At 31.3% G+C, this 19,270-nt stretch overlaps 2 protein-coding genes across 2 annotated transcripts; one reads left to right on the top strand and one right to left on the bottom strand.

Annotated features, from left to right (window-relative positions):
• Positions 1-68: 68 nt before the first annotated feature.
• On the bottom strand, positions 69-7,782 carry LOC106078280 (transmembrane protein with metallophosphoesterase domain-like). The gene is made up of 5 exons (XM_056035295.1): positions 6,448-7,782; positions 4,219-4,329; positions 3,247-3,415; positions 2,699-2,838; positions 69-2,141 (listed from the first exon to the last, which is right to left on the bottom strand). The coding sequence occupies exons 1-5, from the start codon at positions 7,253-7,255 to the stop codon at positions 1,945-1,947; spliced, it is 1,425 nt and encodes a 474-aa protein (XP_055891270.1). The 5' UTR covers positions 7,256-7,782; the 3' UTR covers positions 69-1,944.
• A 253-nt stretch (positions 7,783-8,035) lies between these two features.
• LOC106078285 (cyclic nucleotide-binding domain-containing protein 1-like) lies at positions 8,036-18,904 on the top strand. Its single transcript, XM_013239132.2, has 14 exons — positions 8,036-8,268; positions 8,667-8,745; positions 10,418-10,537; positions 11,102-11,151; positions 11,551-11,710; positions 12,402-12,550; positions 12,955-13,088; positions 13,268-13,323; positions 13,805-13,883; positions 15,048-15,180; positions 15,929-16,038; positions 16,758-16,908; positions 17,067-17,134; positions 18,251-18,904. Exons 1-14 carry the CDS (start codon positions 8,145-8,147, stop codon positions 18,380-18,382), a joined length of 1,545 nt encoding a protein of 514 aa, XP_013094586.2. The 5' UTR covers positions 8,036-8,144; the 3' UTR covers positions 18,383-18,904.
• The last annotated feature ends 366 nt before the right edge of the window (positions 18,905-19,270 follow it).

The raw sequence follows: 19,270 nt of genomic DNA, 5'->3' as shown, positions 1-19,270 counted from the left end.
AAATGTTCGTTAGGCTAAATCTATTTTCATAAATTTTAAACATAGAATGAAAAACAGAACAGACAAAAAAACATGCCAAAAGTTTAATTCAACATTATTGAAAGACTTGGATGATTCATATCACTATCGACCACATTTGGTTCATGCTAACACAAAGTCATGCCTAAAAATTCAACTGCAAAATCAAAATTTCTGGAAAACGATATCGCATTTTACCTCAAATAATAGAGACATTTAAGTTACTATTAAATGTAATCAAAAATAGCCCATCAGTAAAGATATAGAAATCTGAACTATAAGATGTAATAATCAAAAGGTTTTCTTTAAACATCTATGTTTAAGTAAATAATCTAAAAGTCAAGTAGTTGGATTTTTAAAAATAAATTTACACTTGGTTTTGTCAAAGCAATTTAAAAAAGAAAAAGAATCTTAATATAAAATATCCTGTTTGTGTTTTTTTTGGTTAGAAAATTGTTCCTGGGTTCAAATTTGTTTAAATAACGTACTGACAAAGGAATGACCAAAATTACAACCAAAACAAGATCAAGACTGGAAACTTTCAGACATCAGGATTTCATCATAAATAGTGACAAAAAAATAATTTTTGGAATATACAAATGCACACAAAAGAAAGTGTTTATTTATTATATTTATTTATTATAGCTTTTATATAGCGCTACTTTCATGCTTATAGCATGCTCAGAGCGCTTTGGTCCAATCTCATTTGTGGACCAGTGGGGGGGAGGGGTATCTAGGAGTTGGTTTTCCGTGCTGCCTTCAGGCGCTCAGTAAACACAACTCTGCCAGAGTCGGGTGTCGAACCTCGAGCCCCCTTCTAGGTAGCCAAGACAAGCCATGTTCAAGCGCACTTAGCCTCTCGACCACGCTTCCCACCATGCTCATCTTGTAATTCACATGTGCTCAGACTGATATCTACACACCCTGTCACACACAATCACAACTCAAATTGAAATAGAATAACTGTATTTCAAGAATAAAACCAGTTCCCATGAATGTAACATCTAAAACCTTAGTACAGATCTGCTAGATCAACATACATACACGTTCATCTCTTTAGTCTTCTCTTGTTTTTGTATTAAAATGTAAAAACAGAATTTGATTTTTTTTTTTACTTAGGCATTTATTTTGTTGCAAATAGGCCAAGTTATGGAAAGGGTTTCCACCACTGTGTCCAGATAGCTACCTCTGCTGTAAAGCTATGATCTGCATGACAATTGAAATGTATGCCACACTACTGACAGTATCAAACTACCACAATAACAATGTTTGAGGAAATCTTACAATTTAATTCAGAAAACAGTCAAATTATTGAAAGGTTATCAAAAAAAATTAGCATATAACGTTAAACCTAACATCTATATTCACTTTAGTTTAATTAAAGCTATTCAACTAAATGAGTTGGATACCAACTTACTTATAGAACATTTAGGCCTATTTGAAATAGGTTCACTGTGCAGCTACTGTACTACTACTTGATGAGATTTTTTTACGCTAGCTCAACTTAAAATAACAGTTTTTAAAAAGAGATCCACATACACATTTTTTCTCACTAGCTAATGATGAAAATGGGTTTAAAAAAAAAGACTTCCTAAAAATACCTGAGAACGCACACATCAATAAATTAACATTTTCAAAATGATCCTAGTTACAATTACTCAGCTTCAAACTATTTGTTCAATTCATTACAACACAATATTATTGCAATGTAATTATGCAGTTAATTGAAAGAAATAAAGCATTAGGTCCACACAAAGTTCATTAAATATCTGTCCTAGTACTATCAATTTAGTCCTCTCATGTTGTTCATACATTGTTGGAGCTCATAAAATGTGATCGTAATCAAATTTTCTAAACATTCCTATAAATATTTTTTTTTTAAACATTCCTATAAACATTTTTTTTCTTTTCTTTTTAATTTTTTCATTAATTAGCTGACTGGAGGGTTATCCTGGTAATCTCCATTGTGGTGGCAATTCTCATTGGAATCCCCCAATACTGGGTGCCTTGTGAAACATAAACAAAACTACCATTAGGTCCGTACTTGTACAGTCCAGCAAAAAATGGATTAAGCAAGTATGCTGCAATAACCATTGGGAACATCTGACCTCCATGAGTATGACCTGAGCAAAGCAAACAAGGAATAGTATAAAAGATCATGATCCTTTATTAACATTTTTTTAACTAAATCTAAAAGTTGCAACTTTATATTTTAAAAAAAATGAGAATGGACTGACAGTCAAGTGGTATTGTTTGATTACTATTGAATTCAGCTAACAGGACTACTTCAAGACGCAAATGTTTTGGTCCTAATAACTTACATATCTGATTAAACAGATTACACTTTATAATAGGATTTCTTTTGGTTTTTAAGGAATCTATCTAAAAAAGATTAACCGAATTCTACTGTATTTGTTACACTACAGTTAATGTTGTTTGATTTCTTTGTTGTTTTATTAAAGTGTTTTCTACAAATTTGAACAACGCTTGAGAATTGCTTTGTCCTTTTGCTTTATTTGTAATCTGGTACTAAAAAAACATTGAACAAATGAATGTTTTTAAGTGTTGTTAGTGTTTACCATATACTGTATTATATAAGATAAGAAGATAAGATACTATTCAAGGTAAAGTAAGTGAGAGCACTGAAAACCTCAGGATAAAGTGTCTAGGGCATGTATACCTGATAAGACCAAATCTATCCTATATGATGAATCCAGAGCTATTTTTGCTGCCTTTGGTTGGTGAGCTAAGAGAATGACTGGCCTTTGTTGACTACAATTACCAACTGCTTTAGCCAAATCAAATTTGTGATCTCCATATCTGGGGGGGGGGGGGGGGGGTGTCAAAATAAATTGAGAAAAAAATAAAATTATTGACTTTTGCAATACAGTCTGGTTGCTGAACAATAAATATGTGTCTAAGATGTAAGAATTGATTTATTCATATTCAAAACTCATTAGACTGGCAGACTAGAAGTAAAATGTTTAAACAGCATATTTAAGATTATCATTAGTGTAGAGAATCAAATGTGTACAAAATTACAAGAAAACTTACAAGACAATAGTGCTGCAATAGGAATAGTTACATCAAAATAAATATATTTTTGGTTTATTCCTAATGATTGAAGTAAAATAGATTATCATAGGTAGATTAAGTAAATAACCATCCAACAGTTACAGATCTGATCCAAATTATTTATAAGATAAATAACCTTGTTTAATTACATACCCTATCAGATTAGCTTGTATGTCATCTGTTCCTGCTAGACAAATATGTTCTTGACCATTAGCATTCTTCTCTGGTATAAATACATGGCTATTGTGAAGAACTTTAAAGCCCAGGGAGGCCAATGCAATGAACCAGTTATCCACATCACCAGTATAGTATTCATGATTGCCTGTGCCCAGACCATAACAACAAAGTTTATTATCATAGAGTTAATGAGCTGTTTCTTTGTAATGATTTCTATTAGGGGTGAAATATTTGACTTACTATTAACCTATGGTATTTGATAAAAAAAACTATGTCTTTAAAAATTAATTATCAAAACAGATGATGGTGAGTGTATCAAAATCATCATGTAATATTCCTTATCTCTAAGAGCCTTAACTATGAATAATTGAATGCATTAATTTATAAATATTCAATAAAATATTAGCCATTGAAGCTATGACAAAACATTACATAACATTTCAATATTATACTGACTCTAGAGCATCTTAACAACAGCACTTTAAAAAAAAACACTAAATATAACCAATAAATCACCAATTAAAAGAGATAACATAAATTGTCACTTTAAAATGAATTTTGTGGAAAGAAGTTTAAAATATTATAGCTGCCTAACCATATACGTTGTACATTATAATCCATCACCTCATAGTCTAGTTTGAAACATATTTCTAGAACTAATGTGATCTCAAGAAGACCAGTTCCCAGATCTTTGATCTCTGAATGAGTGATGGGTAAAAGTTGAGAAGAATAGCAATAGCTTCTTTTCTCTCATCATACAATTCTATTACACATTTGTTTGATTACTTTACATTTGGATTTGATGTATTATATACTGTTCATCATAAAAGAAAAAGACTCAAACTGCTTTTTTGTTGTGGTTATTTTAGATAGTCAATTAAATTTTCCCCTCGTTGACTAAATTTGTAGAGCTGAAAGAATGATAGCAGTGTAAAAATATTTAAATACCTGTTACAAAATAATTTCCATACTTTGATTGTATGGACTTCAGTGGCACTGCAGCATCTTGTAGAAATACAACACTACCATCTACTAGGTCACCAGTCAGAACAACAACATCTAAATGACAAAGCTAAAATATGTAAAATGTTGTCATTCTTCATTTGAGTATCTGCAGTTAAACATTATGTCCCAAAACAATGTGACTGGATCATGTACAAGAAAAAATTATAAGCCACCTACTAGCTCAAGATCTGTGTATGTGTAAGTCTGATGTATTATTTATTTTATATATTTTTCCCTTAGCTTTAGTTGAAGTCTGTAACACCTTGTAAAATGAACTAATCTAATTACTTACTTAGACTTACGTCCTCTCGCGCCCTTCAGCGCATTGGCGGCAAGCCGTCTCCATAAAGATCTGTCATTGGCAATAACTGGTGTCCACTGTTTTGAGGTCCTACCTGAAGGTGTGGTGCCAAGTAATATGAGGATGTCCCTGTTTGCTCATTCCTCGTATTGGACTCCATGTCATCACAATTCTTGGTATCTAATACCAAATTGTAACTTTTCGGCCTGTCATTGGGCGAAAATTATATCCAAAGCAAAGGGGGACAGGGAGGAATGTGTGGTACCCTTACAGTTCAACAGACTAAGGAATAGGTGAAGGTAAAGGGTAAAACTTTTTAAACTTAAAATCACTTTGTACATAGGCACGAATTTATTGAAAGTTTATGGAAAGTCACTTTGCATCTTATATAAAAGGAAGGTGTAAGGGGTGTAACTCAAAATGCTCAAATTACACATGTACACACAAACACTATACAGATATTAAAAACAATTTTTCCTTTTTTTTTTAACTAATTTTACTTAGTAGTATTAGTATTGTGTCATAAGGGTTGGCTCCAAGGCAGAGGATGCTGATATTGAATTACATATAATATATATATATATATATGTGCATATATATACATGTATAAGAGAAACAACTGCCTGTGGATTTCTGAACAATTTTAATCCAATCACAGAAACTTATATTTAATTGGGTTGGCAACACAAACAACTTAAAAGGATTTTTGTTAAGATGAAAGCCTGAGCATTAGCTATGTTTGGAACATTGTCACCCAAACATCTATTCCCCATTCTCCATACAGCTATTTGAGTCACAAGGAACGGCAAAAAAACATTTGGGATCAGCAGCATAGCAGGATCTGCCTGAGATGAACTCCAATTGGTGACAAGGTAGAGAGACCTAGGTCTCCCGTAGTGCCCTGGTAAGGAACTCTGCTGTGTGGTGTAGTGCCTCATAGCTTCCATACAAATTAAGTGTACCACTGGATACGTCACCCCGCAGTGCGGACACTCTTGCAAGACATGCACCACTGTCTCTTCTGATTCCTTGCAGTGTCGGCAACGGGCATCAAAGTTTGGCTGGAACCGGGCAAAGTACGCACCAATGGGGCAGTGTCCAGTACGCCACTGCGCTATTATCGATTGTTCCGACCTTTTTAGCCTCCACCACGGGTCCTCTCGATTTGGGTGGAGCATGTGCTGCCAGACTCCCCAGGCAGTTTCAGAGTCATCCAACCATTTGTCATGTACCCACTCTCATATAAGGATCTGACAGAAATTAGCACTGTGTACTGTCACCAGTATCACAGCCTCGTTTGAGACTCATTGTGACATGTAGTCACTTATAATATTTTGTGTTCTTCTCACAGGGATAAACCTCAGTCTGAGCTGAAACCATGAGATAGAACAACAGTTGTTACTTGTCCTCAGAGAGGAAGGACATATGACATAGTAAAGATATTTGTTGTAAGGCATAAATTATTATTAAGCATCATTGTAAAGTGTATTCAGAAGTTGGACTTGTAATTTGTTCTTGAAGCTATTATTCAATCATGTATTATGCCTTTATGGCTGGATTACTTATCAATTACAGTCTTATATTAATAAATATATTGTCCACTAACAAGTACCTTGGTCAGTGAATTTTAATGTTTGTCGTGATACTAAAGAAACAAGACACACACAAGAACCCAAAGTAACATCCAGAGAATTGAGTGATAATAATGGTGTTACAACCAGCTCCTGACTTTTCATCAAAGTTGACTCTCAAGTCTTTTCCCATGTTATGGTTTAGCTGTACAAGTTTTCCTTCTCTGTTTTAATAACAAATATAATTGCTAAACTGTCTAAATAGCAAATTATTTAATAATAAAATAGAAAATGAATTACCAGCCTTTTCTTGATTAACAATTGTTACAATTTTGCTAAGTTTTGAAAATCCTACAGTTGGTCCCAGATGAATATCACTTAGCTGTACTATCTTCAGTCCATTGAGACCAACTGGTAAATCTCTAATTGGGATTTTCACATCTTTAACAACAGGAGGTTGAGAAGCATTGTATAGTCCATAAACAGAAGCGCATAGCATAAAAACTGATGAAAAAATAGCTTTTTGGTTACTGGAAAGTTGATAATAAGAAAGCCTTTGACTTGTTTTTTTTATTTTGAGTATATTCAAAATTTGAGATACTGTCTTAATGATTAATAGTCCTGTGTTCAGTTGAATAAAAGAGCCTAGACAAGCATATGTAATCAAGCCAATCCAATAAGGATCCTTTCCAATAAAATATAAGTTTGTTAAATAACTTGTGTGACACATTAATAGATAAAAGAAAAGCACAATTTTCCACAGAGTCCATCTTCTATTTTGTATTAACTCGGCTCCAGCAGTTAAGTCACTTTCAGAGCTTTTTCGCATTGACTTTTCTTTAAATTTAAATCTACCCAGTATCTTTCCAGAAATAAATTCCTCTAATGAGGAGAAAAAATTGTCGGCAAACATACAATCTTTGAACGTTCTCCAAACAAGAAGTGAAAATGTAAGCATTATCACCTGAATCCCAAGTACGAAATTGGCTCGCATAATTCTAGCTTTTGTTTGGAAGCTGCTAAAAGAAAGAATGATGAACTGAACTCCAATTATTGTTATTATAGTCAAAATACTTATGCTTATCTTTGAGCAGTTTGATAGAGGCATTTTTGCTAGAAATCTGAGTAGTCTACTGTTAATCTACTGCAATACAAGTAATACAACTAGTCACAAACTATCCTATCATGTCTCCACTCTAGATTAAATCTAGATCGAGATTAGGATCTATAATCTATATAGACAAGTCTAGTAATTCTAGATAGACTCTATAACTAGGCCCTAGATTCTAGGGTTGGTCATCAGTCACAATCAGTGACATCATCAGTCATCAGCATCTTCGATCTTGAAAACTTCCATTTTTCATTATCTGAATTATCATTATTGATTATTGACATTATAAATGATTATAATTATAATGATGACAAGTCTGAAGTCATGTTCTTAGTCTTGCGTGAAGTCTGTCAAACATAGATCTAGATATTGAGATCTAAATCTAGACTCTAGAGTCTATAAAGAAGATATAGATCTAGACTCTAGACCCCTCTATCTATAGATCTAGATGTACATTGAGATTAGAGTTTAGAGTAGACTCAAAATTATGAACCTAGATATATGAACCTAGATACAGCTATCCAGAAGATAGATGTACTAACAGCTGTTTTTAGAATTATATGCATAATCTTTATGAAAACTCTATTTATTGCCAGTATCGGTAAACTATTTTTCAAATTCAAATGAGCTAAAATTAATTTATTATACACTCGCAACCTTTTAATCTATATACTTTTCCAATAATTTTTAATAGATTTATGTATAGATCTAGATCTATTTAGAGAAAAACTATAGTGTCTATAGATCTACAGATAAAAACATTTACGTGTTGATAGTTTACTCTTATGAAAGGAAGTGCTTCTAGGGCAACGTTTGGCAACACTTTTCTATAATATTCTAAACTAAAAAAAAATACGTAAACAATACCTTGTTATTTTTTTTTAATATGACATCGACGAAAATTAAAACGAATAGATCTAGATCATTCTATAAAGAGAATCCTCCAAATTGTTCATCAGATCTACAACTAATCAAAGTAAAAGATAAACCACCTAACATAAGAATTCCAAGTAGGTTTTACAGTTATAGATCGAAGATCTCTAATCATTTTACTGATAATCATAATTTAATGAGAGCATTTTTCATTCTACCATTCTGTTGTCATATAGCATTTCATTTAATTGTGTGAAGCATTGATTGAATAACAAAACAGACCATTTATCATATAAATATAATATAATCATGTCTTATGCATTAAGATTATGTTAATGTTATTAGTAAATTAGCTTATGACCTTATAAAAATAAGTTTTAAGTTTTTCTTTATAGATTTGTGAACATGTATTTCTGCCTTCCTTTTTTCACTAGCTTTAATGTGTCATCTCAATGAAGGAGTTTTCTTTAATATTAATTTTTTTTTAACAATGAATAAAAAGTGTGTTATCCTTAGTTTTATGTGTATTCTCTAGTTCATAGCAGCGTAAAAACACCACTCATTGACTACAAAAAGCTCTCATGGCTCTGCCCTGTAAATACCAATAAAGCAAAGTAAGTTTATGACAAATTATTTGTGTTTCTTTCAGTTTTTTTCCCCATTGTGTAATAATTGGTAGAATTTTTACTCCAGCAAAGATCTTCTTTATACAATTTCTTAGTTCTTGATTTAATATTATTACATAACACTACAGATCATCTACTTGTGAAAGCTTGAATTATTATTATATATTGATATTGGACATATGACATGGCCTAAATTGTGCTGATGTGCCAAAAACAAATATTTAAAAAATATTATTTATATTACTAATGCCACATCAGTATTAATTTTTTACTTACTGTTAGTTTTGCCTGTTAGATCTCTGTTCATTATACTGCTTCAAATATATTAGGCCTATTTATAGCCTACAATTATAATTACATTATTAATGTCATGAAATAGGTTACACTTTTAAGAGTAGAAAGATTATCTAAGTCCATGTTCACTAACTTAAATGAATGCAATGAAACACTCTTATCTTAGTGAACTGATCACTCCATTCAGAGAATTCATTTTTTATGCTTTATTTCTAAGTGTTTTTTTTCTCATAAATTACAGTTTTTGGAAATTTTTTAGTACAAAGAGCAAAGGTTTAGAATTGACAAACAACATTAAGACCCAACAACAAGTTTCACTACTACATTTAAGATTAAGACCTACTTGTTTAAAACTTATTTAAATTAGTTTGCTACTTTAACTTTGGTTCTTAGGGTGCCTTGAGCCTACATTATGTTAGTTAACAGCCTTATATAAATAAATAATTATTTATGTTATTATTATTATTAAGGTTTAATGTAAGTAGTACATCATGTCATGCTTTTTGGTTAATTTCTAAGATATCATTTCACCTTCGTCACGTTCCAAAGTCTTAGAGACATAACAGGTTATCTACTGAACAGCTTCTTTTTTTACTCTTTTTTTGATTCTTTCTCATTGTAAAGTCCATTTTTTATTGAATCACTTGACTCTCTTTTTATCTGTATGTATCATTGTGGGAAATCACAATGTCTGAGGATTTTGAGAAATATTCATATCAGCTGACTTTGCTTTTTTTTTTTTTACACTAGGCATGACCCCATCAAAAGTTTGATTTTGCTGCAAACTTGTAATGTAGTCTCTGTGTAACTTAGCAATGCCATTTTCCACAACAAATGTTTTTTATCTTTACCTTACCTTTTCCTATCTCTTAGTCTGTGGGACTGTTGGGGCACCACGCAAGATTTGTAAACTGTCTTCATTCCTCTCTGTCTTTTGCCTTAGTTAGAACCTCTTACAATGGCAAGCCTGTCCATTCTTTTATGTTGTCTTCCCATCGCTTTCTCTGTCTGCCTCTTCTTTTTTTTTTTTGGTATTGTTCTCTGAAGGAAGGTCTTATTGCAAGCCCTGAAGACCTTGTAATATGGCCATTGATTTTTAACTTTGATTTTTTTTTTTTATGATAGTTAGCAGGTCATCAAGGGGTCCAATCACTGCAGTAACCTTGTCTCTAATCTCTTTGTTTGTGATGCAGTCTTTAAATGTTATGTATATACAAATAAATTAAGTTTAAAAAATTACTAAAAAAAAAAAAAAAAAAAAAGAATTTTACATGCAAAGAATTTATGATTATATTGCAGTTTAAATTATAATTAGCTTAAACTAGAACGTATTTTTAATAATTTATTTGTAAAAATGATTCTACAGTGACAGAAATGCTGCCTATTCAGAGATAGATCATGAAACATTCATGCTAGAATATAAAAAAGTATTTATGCCAGAGTCTCCTGTCAAAAGATGTCTACAGTATTATAATGATAAAGAAAAGTAAGTTTTAATTGTCACTTATTGATTTAAAATTAAATTAAATGTTTGCCAAAGATTTTTTTCTATTCATAAGTTATTTGGTTGTAGTTTTTTCTAATTGGAAAATTATTTAAAAGAATTTTTTTTTATGTAATATGTTTGATTGATAATTTTTAAATGTCTAGCATTTATTCGCCCTGTGATTTCATCAAAAATATTACTGTCATATCTGCTCTTTCCTCAAACAATCTTTTTATCCTCAGTCAACAAGAGAAAAAATATCTGTAGCATTATTTATTTTAAGCTGGAGGTTCCTTTTTTTTTTTTAAATTTTTTTTATCATGTGATAGAGTTAGTGTTTACTTTATGGAAAATTTTTCCTGTCATAACCTTCTTGATTTCCTATAACTGAACAAAAATTAAAGTTTATTGAAATTAAATGCATAGATATAATAAATACATTATCATATGTGTGTTTATGTGGCAGCATGCTTGCCTGTTTGTCTATTTTATTAAAATGTAAATTTCATTTATTTGTAATATAAAATGTTTGAATCATACTGTCACAATTGTTTGCTATTGTAGAGAACAGAACAGTTCAAGTTCAAGTCTAAACACTCTAGCTGTTAACACAAGTAAGTCAGACTTAAAGGGGAGATAAGCTCTTTACTGTAATTGGAGTGTATAAACACAAATTTATGTATTATGTTTTATATATTGTATATTTATCTAATTTATCTAATAGCTGAAGCAAGAATAAAAAGGAAACAATTCTGATTAGGTCGATTCCTCAAATAAATCTACTTACTACTTATATAAGCTGTAATGTAACAAATTAACTTCAATTAAACAATTTTTATTAAAATATGTAAATATATAAATATAGAGATTACAGATTCTAGAATAAATAAGAATGAAACATAATATTAGTCCTAAAGTTCACTATATTTAAAGATTGTTTGGTTTGTATGTTATATTATCATTTACTTGCTTGGACTTGTTAATTTGTTGCACTTTCCTCTTTTATCGTCTAGCTACATCCCCCAAATCTCTACAAAATGTGAATGCCTCAGAACAACCAAGTTTTGATGTTAGAGATTATTTGCCTCTTCTTCACCGTGTAAAGAAAACAGAAGATAAAAAAGTTCTTCAAAGAGAGAGTATACAAACTTTACGACAGATTTTAACAAAGCAGTAAGTGCAATGATTTACATGAAATTTTCAAATACAGTAAGTGCAATGATTTACATCTGATTTTAACAAAGCAGTAAGTGCAATGATTTATGTCAAATTTTGATAAAGCATTAAGTGCACAGATTTACATCAGATTTTGACAAATCAGTAAGATACTGTTACGATCTCTCCTACTATCCAGGCTCTCTTCTAACTGCACCACACAACACAACGAACTTAAAGAACCTCACAACTCAGGGCTCCAAAGTATCAGTCAGTTTAATTTCAATACATCACAATTGGTAACAACATTAACACTGTCTTTACAAAAACCTAGTCTTGCTCCGCCTGACTTCACACACCGTGCTGGTTCTCGCCTCGTACTGGTCACATTGCGAGGTAACGTGAAGTGAAGTGATTCTGACACACTCGCTCTTATATAGTGTCTCTACTGGCCTCGAACCTTCTTGACCACTCCAGTTGATCACTTTTGCCCGTAATATTACTACACTGGTCCTTGCCGTACTGGCGTGTACTGTCACTGGTCACGGTTGACCACTCGTCCTGCACTGGACTGTGGCGATTTGGGTAGGCTAAAGACACACAGCACTACCCCCATCTGTGTCACCACCAGGTTTAGAACAATACTGACATCATAATTATTATTGCATACATATAAAAAAAAAATTATTATTTTTCTTTCCAAATTTAGTCCTTTTGAACGAACAGCAACTGAAAATGATCTTATCTTTTCTAATCTTCAAAATTTTGACTTTTTTAAAAACAACATTGAACCAGATGTTTTGAAGGAGTTGTCTGTGTTAGCTCAACTGGAGACTTGGCCAGATGACGATTTTGTGGGTGAGAAAAAAATAATTGTTTTAAATGTTTTAGATATTCATTCATCCTAGCCCAAATCTACTGGAGGATGACAGGGGGCAGAGTTCAAACCCCAGACCATCAAACATCAGTACGGAGCACATACCACATGACCTGACAGCCTTTTGTTCAAACCATACAAATGTTTTAAATACTTAAGTTTTTTAAAAAGTCTTTTGCGGTTAAATGCTCACAAGCAGGTCTATATTCTAAGAAAAATTTAATGTATGAAAAATTTTTTTAAATGTATATTTGCTAAAAAAATAGTAAACATTTGTTAAAAAATAAAAATATTATTTTTTGTAAGAATATTGTATGATAGATAGTTTACCATTAAATTTCCTTGTTACGCAACTCTTAAGTACCATATTTCTTTTTATTAACAGTTTATGGTAAAACTGGCATTCACATGGTTCTAAAAGGTTCAGTGGTGCCTAAATACACACCATATCTGGTAGCAGGTGTGGATGGTGTGTACCCCTCAAAATTTACATGTTGTGATGAGGATGATTTACCTCTAGTAAGATTTATTCATTAAACATATATATATATATATATATATATATATATATATATATATATATATATATATATATATATATATATATATATATAGTTTATGTTTATTTGAGTAGTAGCATTTCCTTATTGTTCAAAATATTTAAGTTTAACCAGATATAATTTTAATTTTCTTGGTAGCTTTCAGCAGGAGAATGTTTCGGGACTTGGCTAACGTATGAGGATCCCTTTTCAGAGTAAGTGGAAAACAATTTTTATAGAAAATAATATCAAGAGTTAGTTATACAGTATTTTTTGTAAATATATATTTTTTACATTCAAAAACAGTTTGTACACATTTATAGGCTTAAAGTAGGAATGTTTGGATATTATGTTATACCAAAAAACACCTTTTTTAACCCCCTCTCCCCCTTGTAACAAATTGAAAAAAAAATAAACTCACCCCCCCCCCCTGAGTAACATAACAAGAACATTTTAATTTTACAAAAGATTTATTAATTATCATTTTCCCAAATTACATTTAATATCATGGTATTGATAGAAATGATTGGGAAAGTATCAACTTCTTTTGGTGCTTCAATCTCATTATCTAAATTTTCTAGACAATCATACAAATTTGGCTCATGTCTAACCATTCCACATTGGGTGAAATTGATTAAAACATGCAAAGGATCACTGTACCTATTATTTGATTTAATTTTTTTTTTTTTGTTACAGAGAACTTAGTGTCATAACACTGGAACCAAACTGTGAATTTCTCAAGTTTACTGTTAGTGACTATAGACGTATCAAAGAGGTAAGTGTCAATCATACTATATCAAATATATTTCTATTAAAAATGATTCAAAGTTTGTTTTAAATTTCAAAAGATGCATTATTATTATTACTACCTTTTAAAATCTTTTAGAATTAAAATTTGTGATTAGAAAAAAAAAAGTGTTTTGTTTTATTGTGTGATGTTTAAAACAAATAGAACTGGAGATAGTAAAACTTTTTTGTGAGGTGTGTACCATCACAACATTAGCAGCATAGCAAACAAATAATAAGAGCACCAGAATAAACCTCAGAAATACATAAGAGAAGTTAGCATTTAAATCTAAAAACAAAATTTCTCAAAATCATTTAAAGAAATTTTCTATTCTATCTAGGAAAGCATTAACCGCACAGTACAGAGCTCAAATTTTCAACTCAAATAATTGAATAATTATTTTCTAGTATGAAGGTCATCTGTAGGGTATGCTGAGTTCAAGAGTTCAAATGATTTGGTAGTTAAGACTAGAAAATAGCCAGCTTTGATTTAGATAGAATCAGGGATAAGCTTTAGAAAAAAATGAAACACTATTATAATGACTTCCACTGATGGCCATAATGTATACCACCTTCACCTATCCCATAGTCTGTTGGGCCATTGGGTCACTGTCAGGGAGAGGTATGGCGAGAAAGAGTATTACTTTGATATTTTAGTTTTATCCCTTTGTTATATGAATAGTCTTGCACGTGTTATGAACTGAATGGTTAAGTCTTCGTTGAATGTGTGAGAAAGTGTGTTAGTTAGTGAGGTCTTCTTCCCGGTCAAGGAAGGTTGGATAGTCGCTTCCTGGACTGGTGTTTGTATTATTCCTTGAGAGTGATATAATTGTGCGCTTTATTTGATATTAAAGAGTTTTGTTATTCATTGAAAGATGGAATTAAGAGTTGAAGTATATTGAGTATTCATTGTTCTTATTTGTGAGTAATTTGTAATTGAGTATTTAAGTAACTAAGGAGCTAAGTTGAGCCAAGCTAAGAAATGAACCCTAACAGTCACCACACAAGATCCATTGATCATTTTTCTCCAAAATCTATATGAGAGTTTTCAACAAAAAAAACTCAACTTCTGAAGTATACTTTTACATTAAGTAGTCCAATAGCTAGTACATATGGTAGTTGTCATTGGATATAAATATTTCTTTTCCCTCAGCATATAAAGCACAGAGAGGAATCAGAAAAGTTGGATTTGCTGCTGCACTGTGAGCAGTACAAGCTTTGGCCTAAACAACCTTTGTCTTCTCTAGCGGAAACTGTTGAGTGGGTTGTCTACCCTCCTAATACCGGTAAGAGTAAAGTGAGTGTACATATTAAGCCTTTAGCCTCAAAAAAGAGAAGAGTTAAAACTGGGTTTAGCTGGCTATTTAAACAAAGAAAAAAGAAAAAAAAAGGAAAAAAATAGGAATAGCAGAAAAGAACAAACATGCTATATGGATTGTTAGTCTCCAATGCATAGGATAGAAATATAATTTCCAAAGAGAGGTTTATAAAGACATTGATTTCAAGACAAATTTGATAAACCAGATAAGAATTTCACATGCTATTAAATGTTATTTATTATTTGTGCATTTTTTTAGTGAAATTTAAAGGAAGTAACTCATGTATGTTATCACTGTTATAATGCCATATTCACTTAACACGACTGCTCCAAAAACAATCGCAACTGAACATTTATAATTGGTCAGAAATTCATTATGAATTTATTGTTTTCTTTCACAAAATATCATTTTTGTTTCATTTTGTTTTGTTGGGCAAGTTTCTGACATTCCTTCAGAAATAACGTCCTAGTCTAAACCTCCTGCTGGAAGGGAGGGGATGAAAGTGGACAGGGCTTGAACTCTGGACCAAAGTGATGACAATCCAGAGCACATACTCCATGCCCAGACATATATTCCATGCCCAGACAGCCATCCCAATTTTTTCTTTCCAATGCTATGCACAAACACAATTGTAATATGTGTAATTTGAACAAGTTGAAGGTCACAAGTTATCTTCAATACAATCTGCTTTCAATTTTCTAAATTTTATTTCCAGTTCTAGCTAGTGAAGGTTACAAGTCACCATTTATTGGGTTCATCCAGTCTGGAGAATGTCATGTACTTCGACAAGTGGAGGTCTTTCATACTTTAAAAAATGGGAAAAAGGTATTTTAGCTAATTGTATAATGTAGGACAGTAGGCTACTTGATTTATTAACATTGCAATCATTTGGCCTTATGAGGACTACCAGCCTAGTGTCAAAAATAAACAAAATTTCCAGCAAGATGCAGTACCAGAAAAAAAAAAAAAGAATGTAAGCAAAAAAAACTTTAGGGAGGACAACATTTGCAGATAACTAGTGATGTCTCAATGATGAAACAAACAGAACTATTAGAAAACAACTTTTGGAAGACATTTGCAGATAACTAGTGATGTCTCAATGATGAAACAAACAGAACTATTAGAAAACAACTTTTGGAAAAAGAAGTGATGTCTAAAAGGTTGATCATAACCAGATAACTAATAATGTTCCAAACATTGAATAGAACTATAAAAAAAACAGCTTAAGAATATGTGGTGTCCCAAAGATTCACCATAACTGAAAGAAAACAGATAATGATTATCAAAACATCGAAAAAGAACTGTACAAAACAACAGAAAAGCAGAAAACTTGTGATGCCCAAAGATCTTTCTTGTTTTATAGGGTTAATAAGATCATGAAGAAATTATTCATTCTAAATTTTAAAAAATAAGACTATCAATGTGAATCATTATTACATCAATTTGAAATTTTCTATTAATATACACTATAGTAATAAAGTTTGCTGTAAAAGTTTCTTGCTATTAATACATGGACCCAAATGATGTTATTGTTACATGTACAGGAACAACGTACACAACAAGTAGTTGTTGGGAAACTAAGCCAGTACTCTTCTTTTGCTGAAATCAGTTTATTGTTAGATGAACCACTGACATGCTCAATAATAACAACAACAAAAGTCAGACTAGGCATCATACAGCCAGAGAAATTAATCAGTAAGGCATTCTGCATCTTATTTTGGTTTAAAGTTATTAACATTAGATGTAATCCCCTGTAGCAACACATTACATTTTTATTTTGTAACTTAGAAAATTAAATAAAGCTGAAACTTAGCCTGAATAGAAATCATTAATTTTTCTTCACCTACTAATAGGTCTAGATGATGTAACCAAACAATTATTACGGCAATCTAACACAAGGACATTTGGACACCTGTCTCAGGTAGTAGACCTTTAAGGTGTTTTTGTTTTCACCCATACCTTTTAATTCATTTAAATCTTTTAAATGATAAGATTATGTTTAATGCATTTAATGAACTAAGGACCAACATCTCAAAAGTTTTTGGGTTTTACTTTTACGAGTTTATGTTTAAGCCTTGAATGTTTTGTATTTTAACTTATGACAAAAACGTTTTCAATACATCGACTATTTTTTTTTGTAATTTACTAATTGGCAGAACTCTTTTAGTACACAGTGACCATGCATTACCAATTTACTAATTGACAAAACATTTTAAAAAATTGATTATGTTTTTCTAATAGGTTAAACTATGCATGCATACCGTCTTTTTTTTTCACAAGAGTGACCATCTAGCAAACATTAAATATTTGACCTTGATTCAAAATTGAAACTCTCACAAGTGAATAATTTTTAGAAAAAAAAAAAAGACAAGTTATATTTCTTATTGACAGATTTTGGTATTCCAAACATTCCATTTCTTGATCAACACATAAATAGACAAAGTAAATGAAAACATAAATATTTTTTATTTTAACTTTTAATGGCAACTTTATCATGGCCCACTTCAGCAAAGCAATGTAAGCAAGAGTTTAAGTCAGTTGAAAATAATTAGAAAGAAATATTAATTCAGCATCCTTTTATGTTTTTTTTTAAATTGCTTTTACTATCTTAAAGTACACAAAATAGCTAAAGGTAATTAGCATGCATTATGATTCTGTGGGCCATCATATGTGTCTGCTCACTTCATCCCCTGGTCCTCTGATCATTTTATCCAAGAAATTTAAATTTAAAAATTTATGAACAAGTATATAGAAATAGCAATAAACAATATACATGCATTACAGATGTAGAAATATGGATAGAAATATTTACACATATACTGATGATGGTCCTATATATACCACTTAAATGGGGTTTAAACAAAACTTACATAGGTGATACACAATGACTTATAAAAATGTATTTAATTGGGTAACCACTGAGGATGAAATGGCAGGATGACTAGGAGATGAAGTGATCCGGATTCACCATCTTCATAATTAAATACATAAAAATGTTTAAACTGTAGCTGAAGTCTATTCTGTACATTTTTATTAGGAAGAGATTCAAACAGAATATCTCCAGCAGGAACTCAAGAGACAATGGAATGAATTCAAGCATTCTCAGGTGCTGGAGGTCATCAATGCACGTGGCATCAGGCCAGGTTATGGAAAGTGGTCCAAAAAATAAAAAAACTAGAATCAATTTGTTAAACTTTTCAACTGTGAAGCCATATTAAATGACTAAACATTTATTTGAATCAATTGACAAAGTTGTTTTTTTTTTGTCTCTTTGCTGATAACTGAAACCCCCCAAAAGTTGTTTGCTAAAAGAACAAAAACAAATAAGTATTTAGTTTGGATATCCCTTAGACACAAACACATTATGACCCTGGACAAGCATAAATTATTTATTGGGGTGGGATGTTGAAATAAAGACAAACTGTAGGTATAACTATTGCAATGATGTTTTAAAAAAAATTACATACTGGTAACAATAAGATCATTAGTCATCACAAAGTACATAGAATCCCAATTCATCAATCACTGGTGGTGTATGTGCATGTGTTTTATATTTGCTTGTATTTACTTCTATATCTTTATTGTTCTAGTAAAAATGCTGGGTGGACAAATGTAGTCAGACTGAATTTTTATTTGTTTGAAACAATAAAATTATTGTATCTTAATAAATTGAATTTTTTTTAGTTTCAAATTATTTTTTGTTTGTTTGTTGCATTTAACTGTAAATATTATGTTTTTTTAATGTATATTCATATTTTGTAAGTCTTATGTTAAGTAAAAAAAACAAAATTAATTTAGCAGTATATCTATATTCAACAAAAACTAAAACTCCTATCACTAATTCTCCCACTTTGCTGCAATCTAAAAGCAATTTCATCCCAGAGTGTGCGTGGTGGGAAAGAATTAATATGGAGAGAATGTTCTTTTCAAGCTGTTCCACTTGATAAAAAAAAACATTTTATTCTTAAGGATTCAAAATGGCAGGCCTAAGTTGTGAGTTTGAATGCAAGGCTAAATTTTGGAAAGGCTGCTCTGTTGCAGTAGGCAAAGCAAAGGT

The sequence above is a fragment of the Biomphalaria glabrata genome, chromosome 7, assembly GCF_947242115.1.
Source record: "Biomphalaria glabrata chromosome 7, xgBioGlab47.1, whole genome shotgun sequence".
Lineage (NCBI taxonomy): Eukaryota > Metazoa > Mollusca > Gastropoda > Planorbidae > Biomphalaria > Biomphalaria glabrata.
The sequence above is the reverse complement of the archived record's forward strand: the minus strand, read 5'-3'. Positions and strand labels throughout refer to the sequence as shown.

What these genes read in the sequence shown, in the direction of transcription:
- LOC106078280 (XM_056035295.1), bottom strand. Translation starts at nt 7,255, where the DNA reads ATGCCTCTATCAAACTGCTCAAAGATAAGCATAAGTATTTTGACTATA. An exon ending in TGGAAATTATTTTGTAACAG is followed by an intron (nt 3,416 to 4,218) that starts GTATTTAAATAT and finishes GTCTGGGCACAG; the next exon opens with GCAATCATGAATACTATACT. An exon ending in ATACAAGCTAATCTGATAGG is followed by an intron (nt 2,839 to 3,246) that starts GTATGTAATTAA and finishes CCCCCCCCCCAG; the next exon opens with ATATGGAGATCACAAATTTG.
- LOC106078285 (XM_013239132.2), top strand. Translation starts at nt 8,145, where the DNA reads ATGACATCGACGAAAATTAAAACGAATAGATCTAGATCATTCTATAAA. An exon ending in GCCAGATGACGATTTTGTGG is followed by an intron (nt 12,551 to 12,954) that starts GTGAGAAAAAAA and finishes TTTTATTAACAG; the next exon opens with TTTATGGTAAAACTGGCATT. An exon ending in ATGAGGATGATTTACCTCTA is followed by an intron (nt 13,089 to 13,267) that starts GTAAGATTTATT and finishes TTTTCTTGGTAG; the next exon opens with CTTTCAGCAGGAGAATGTTT.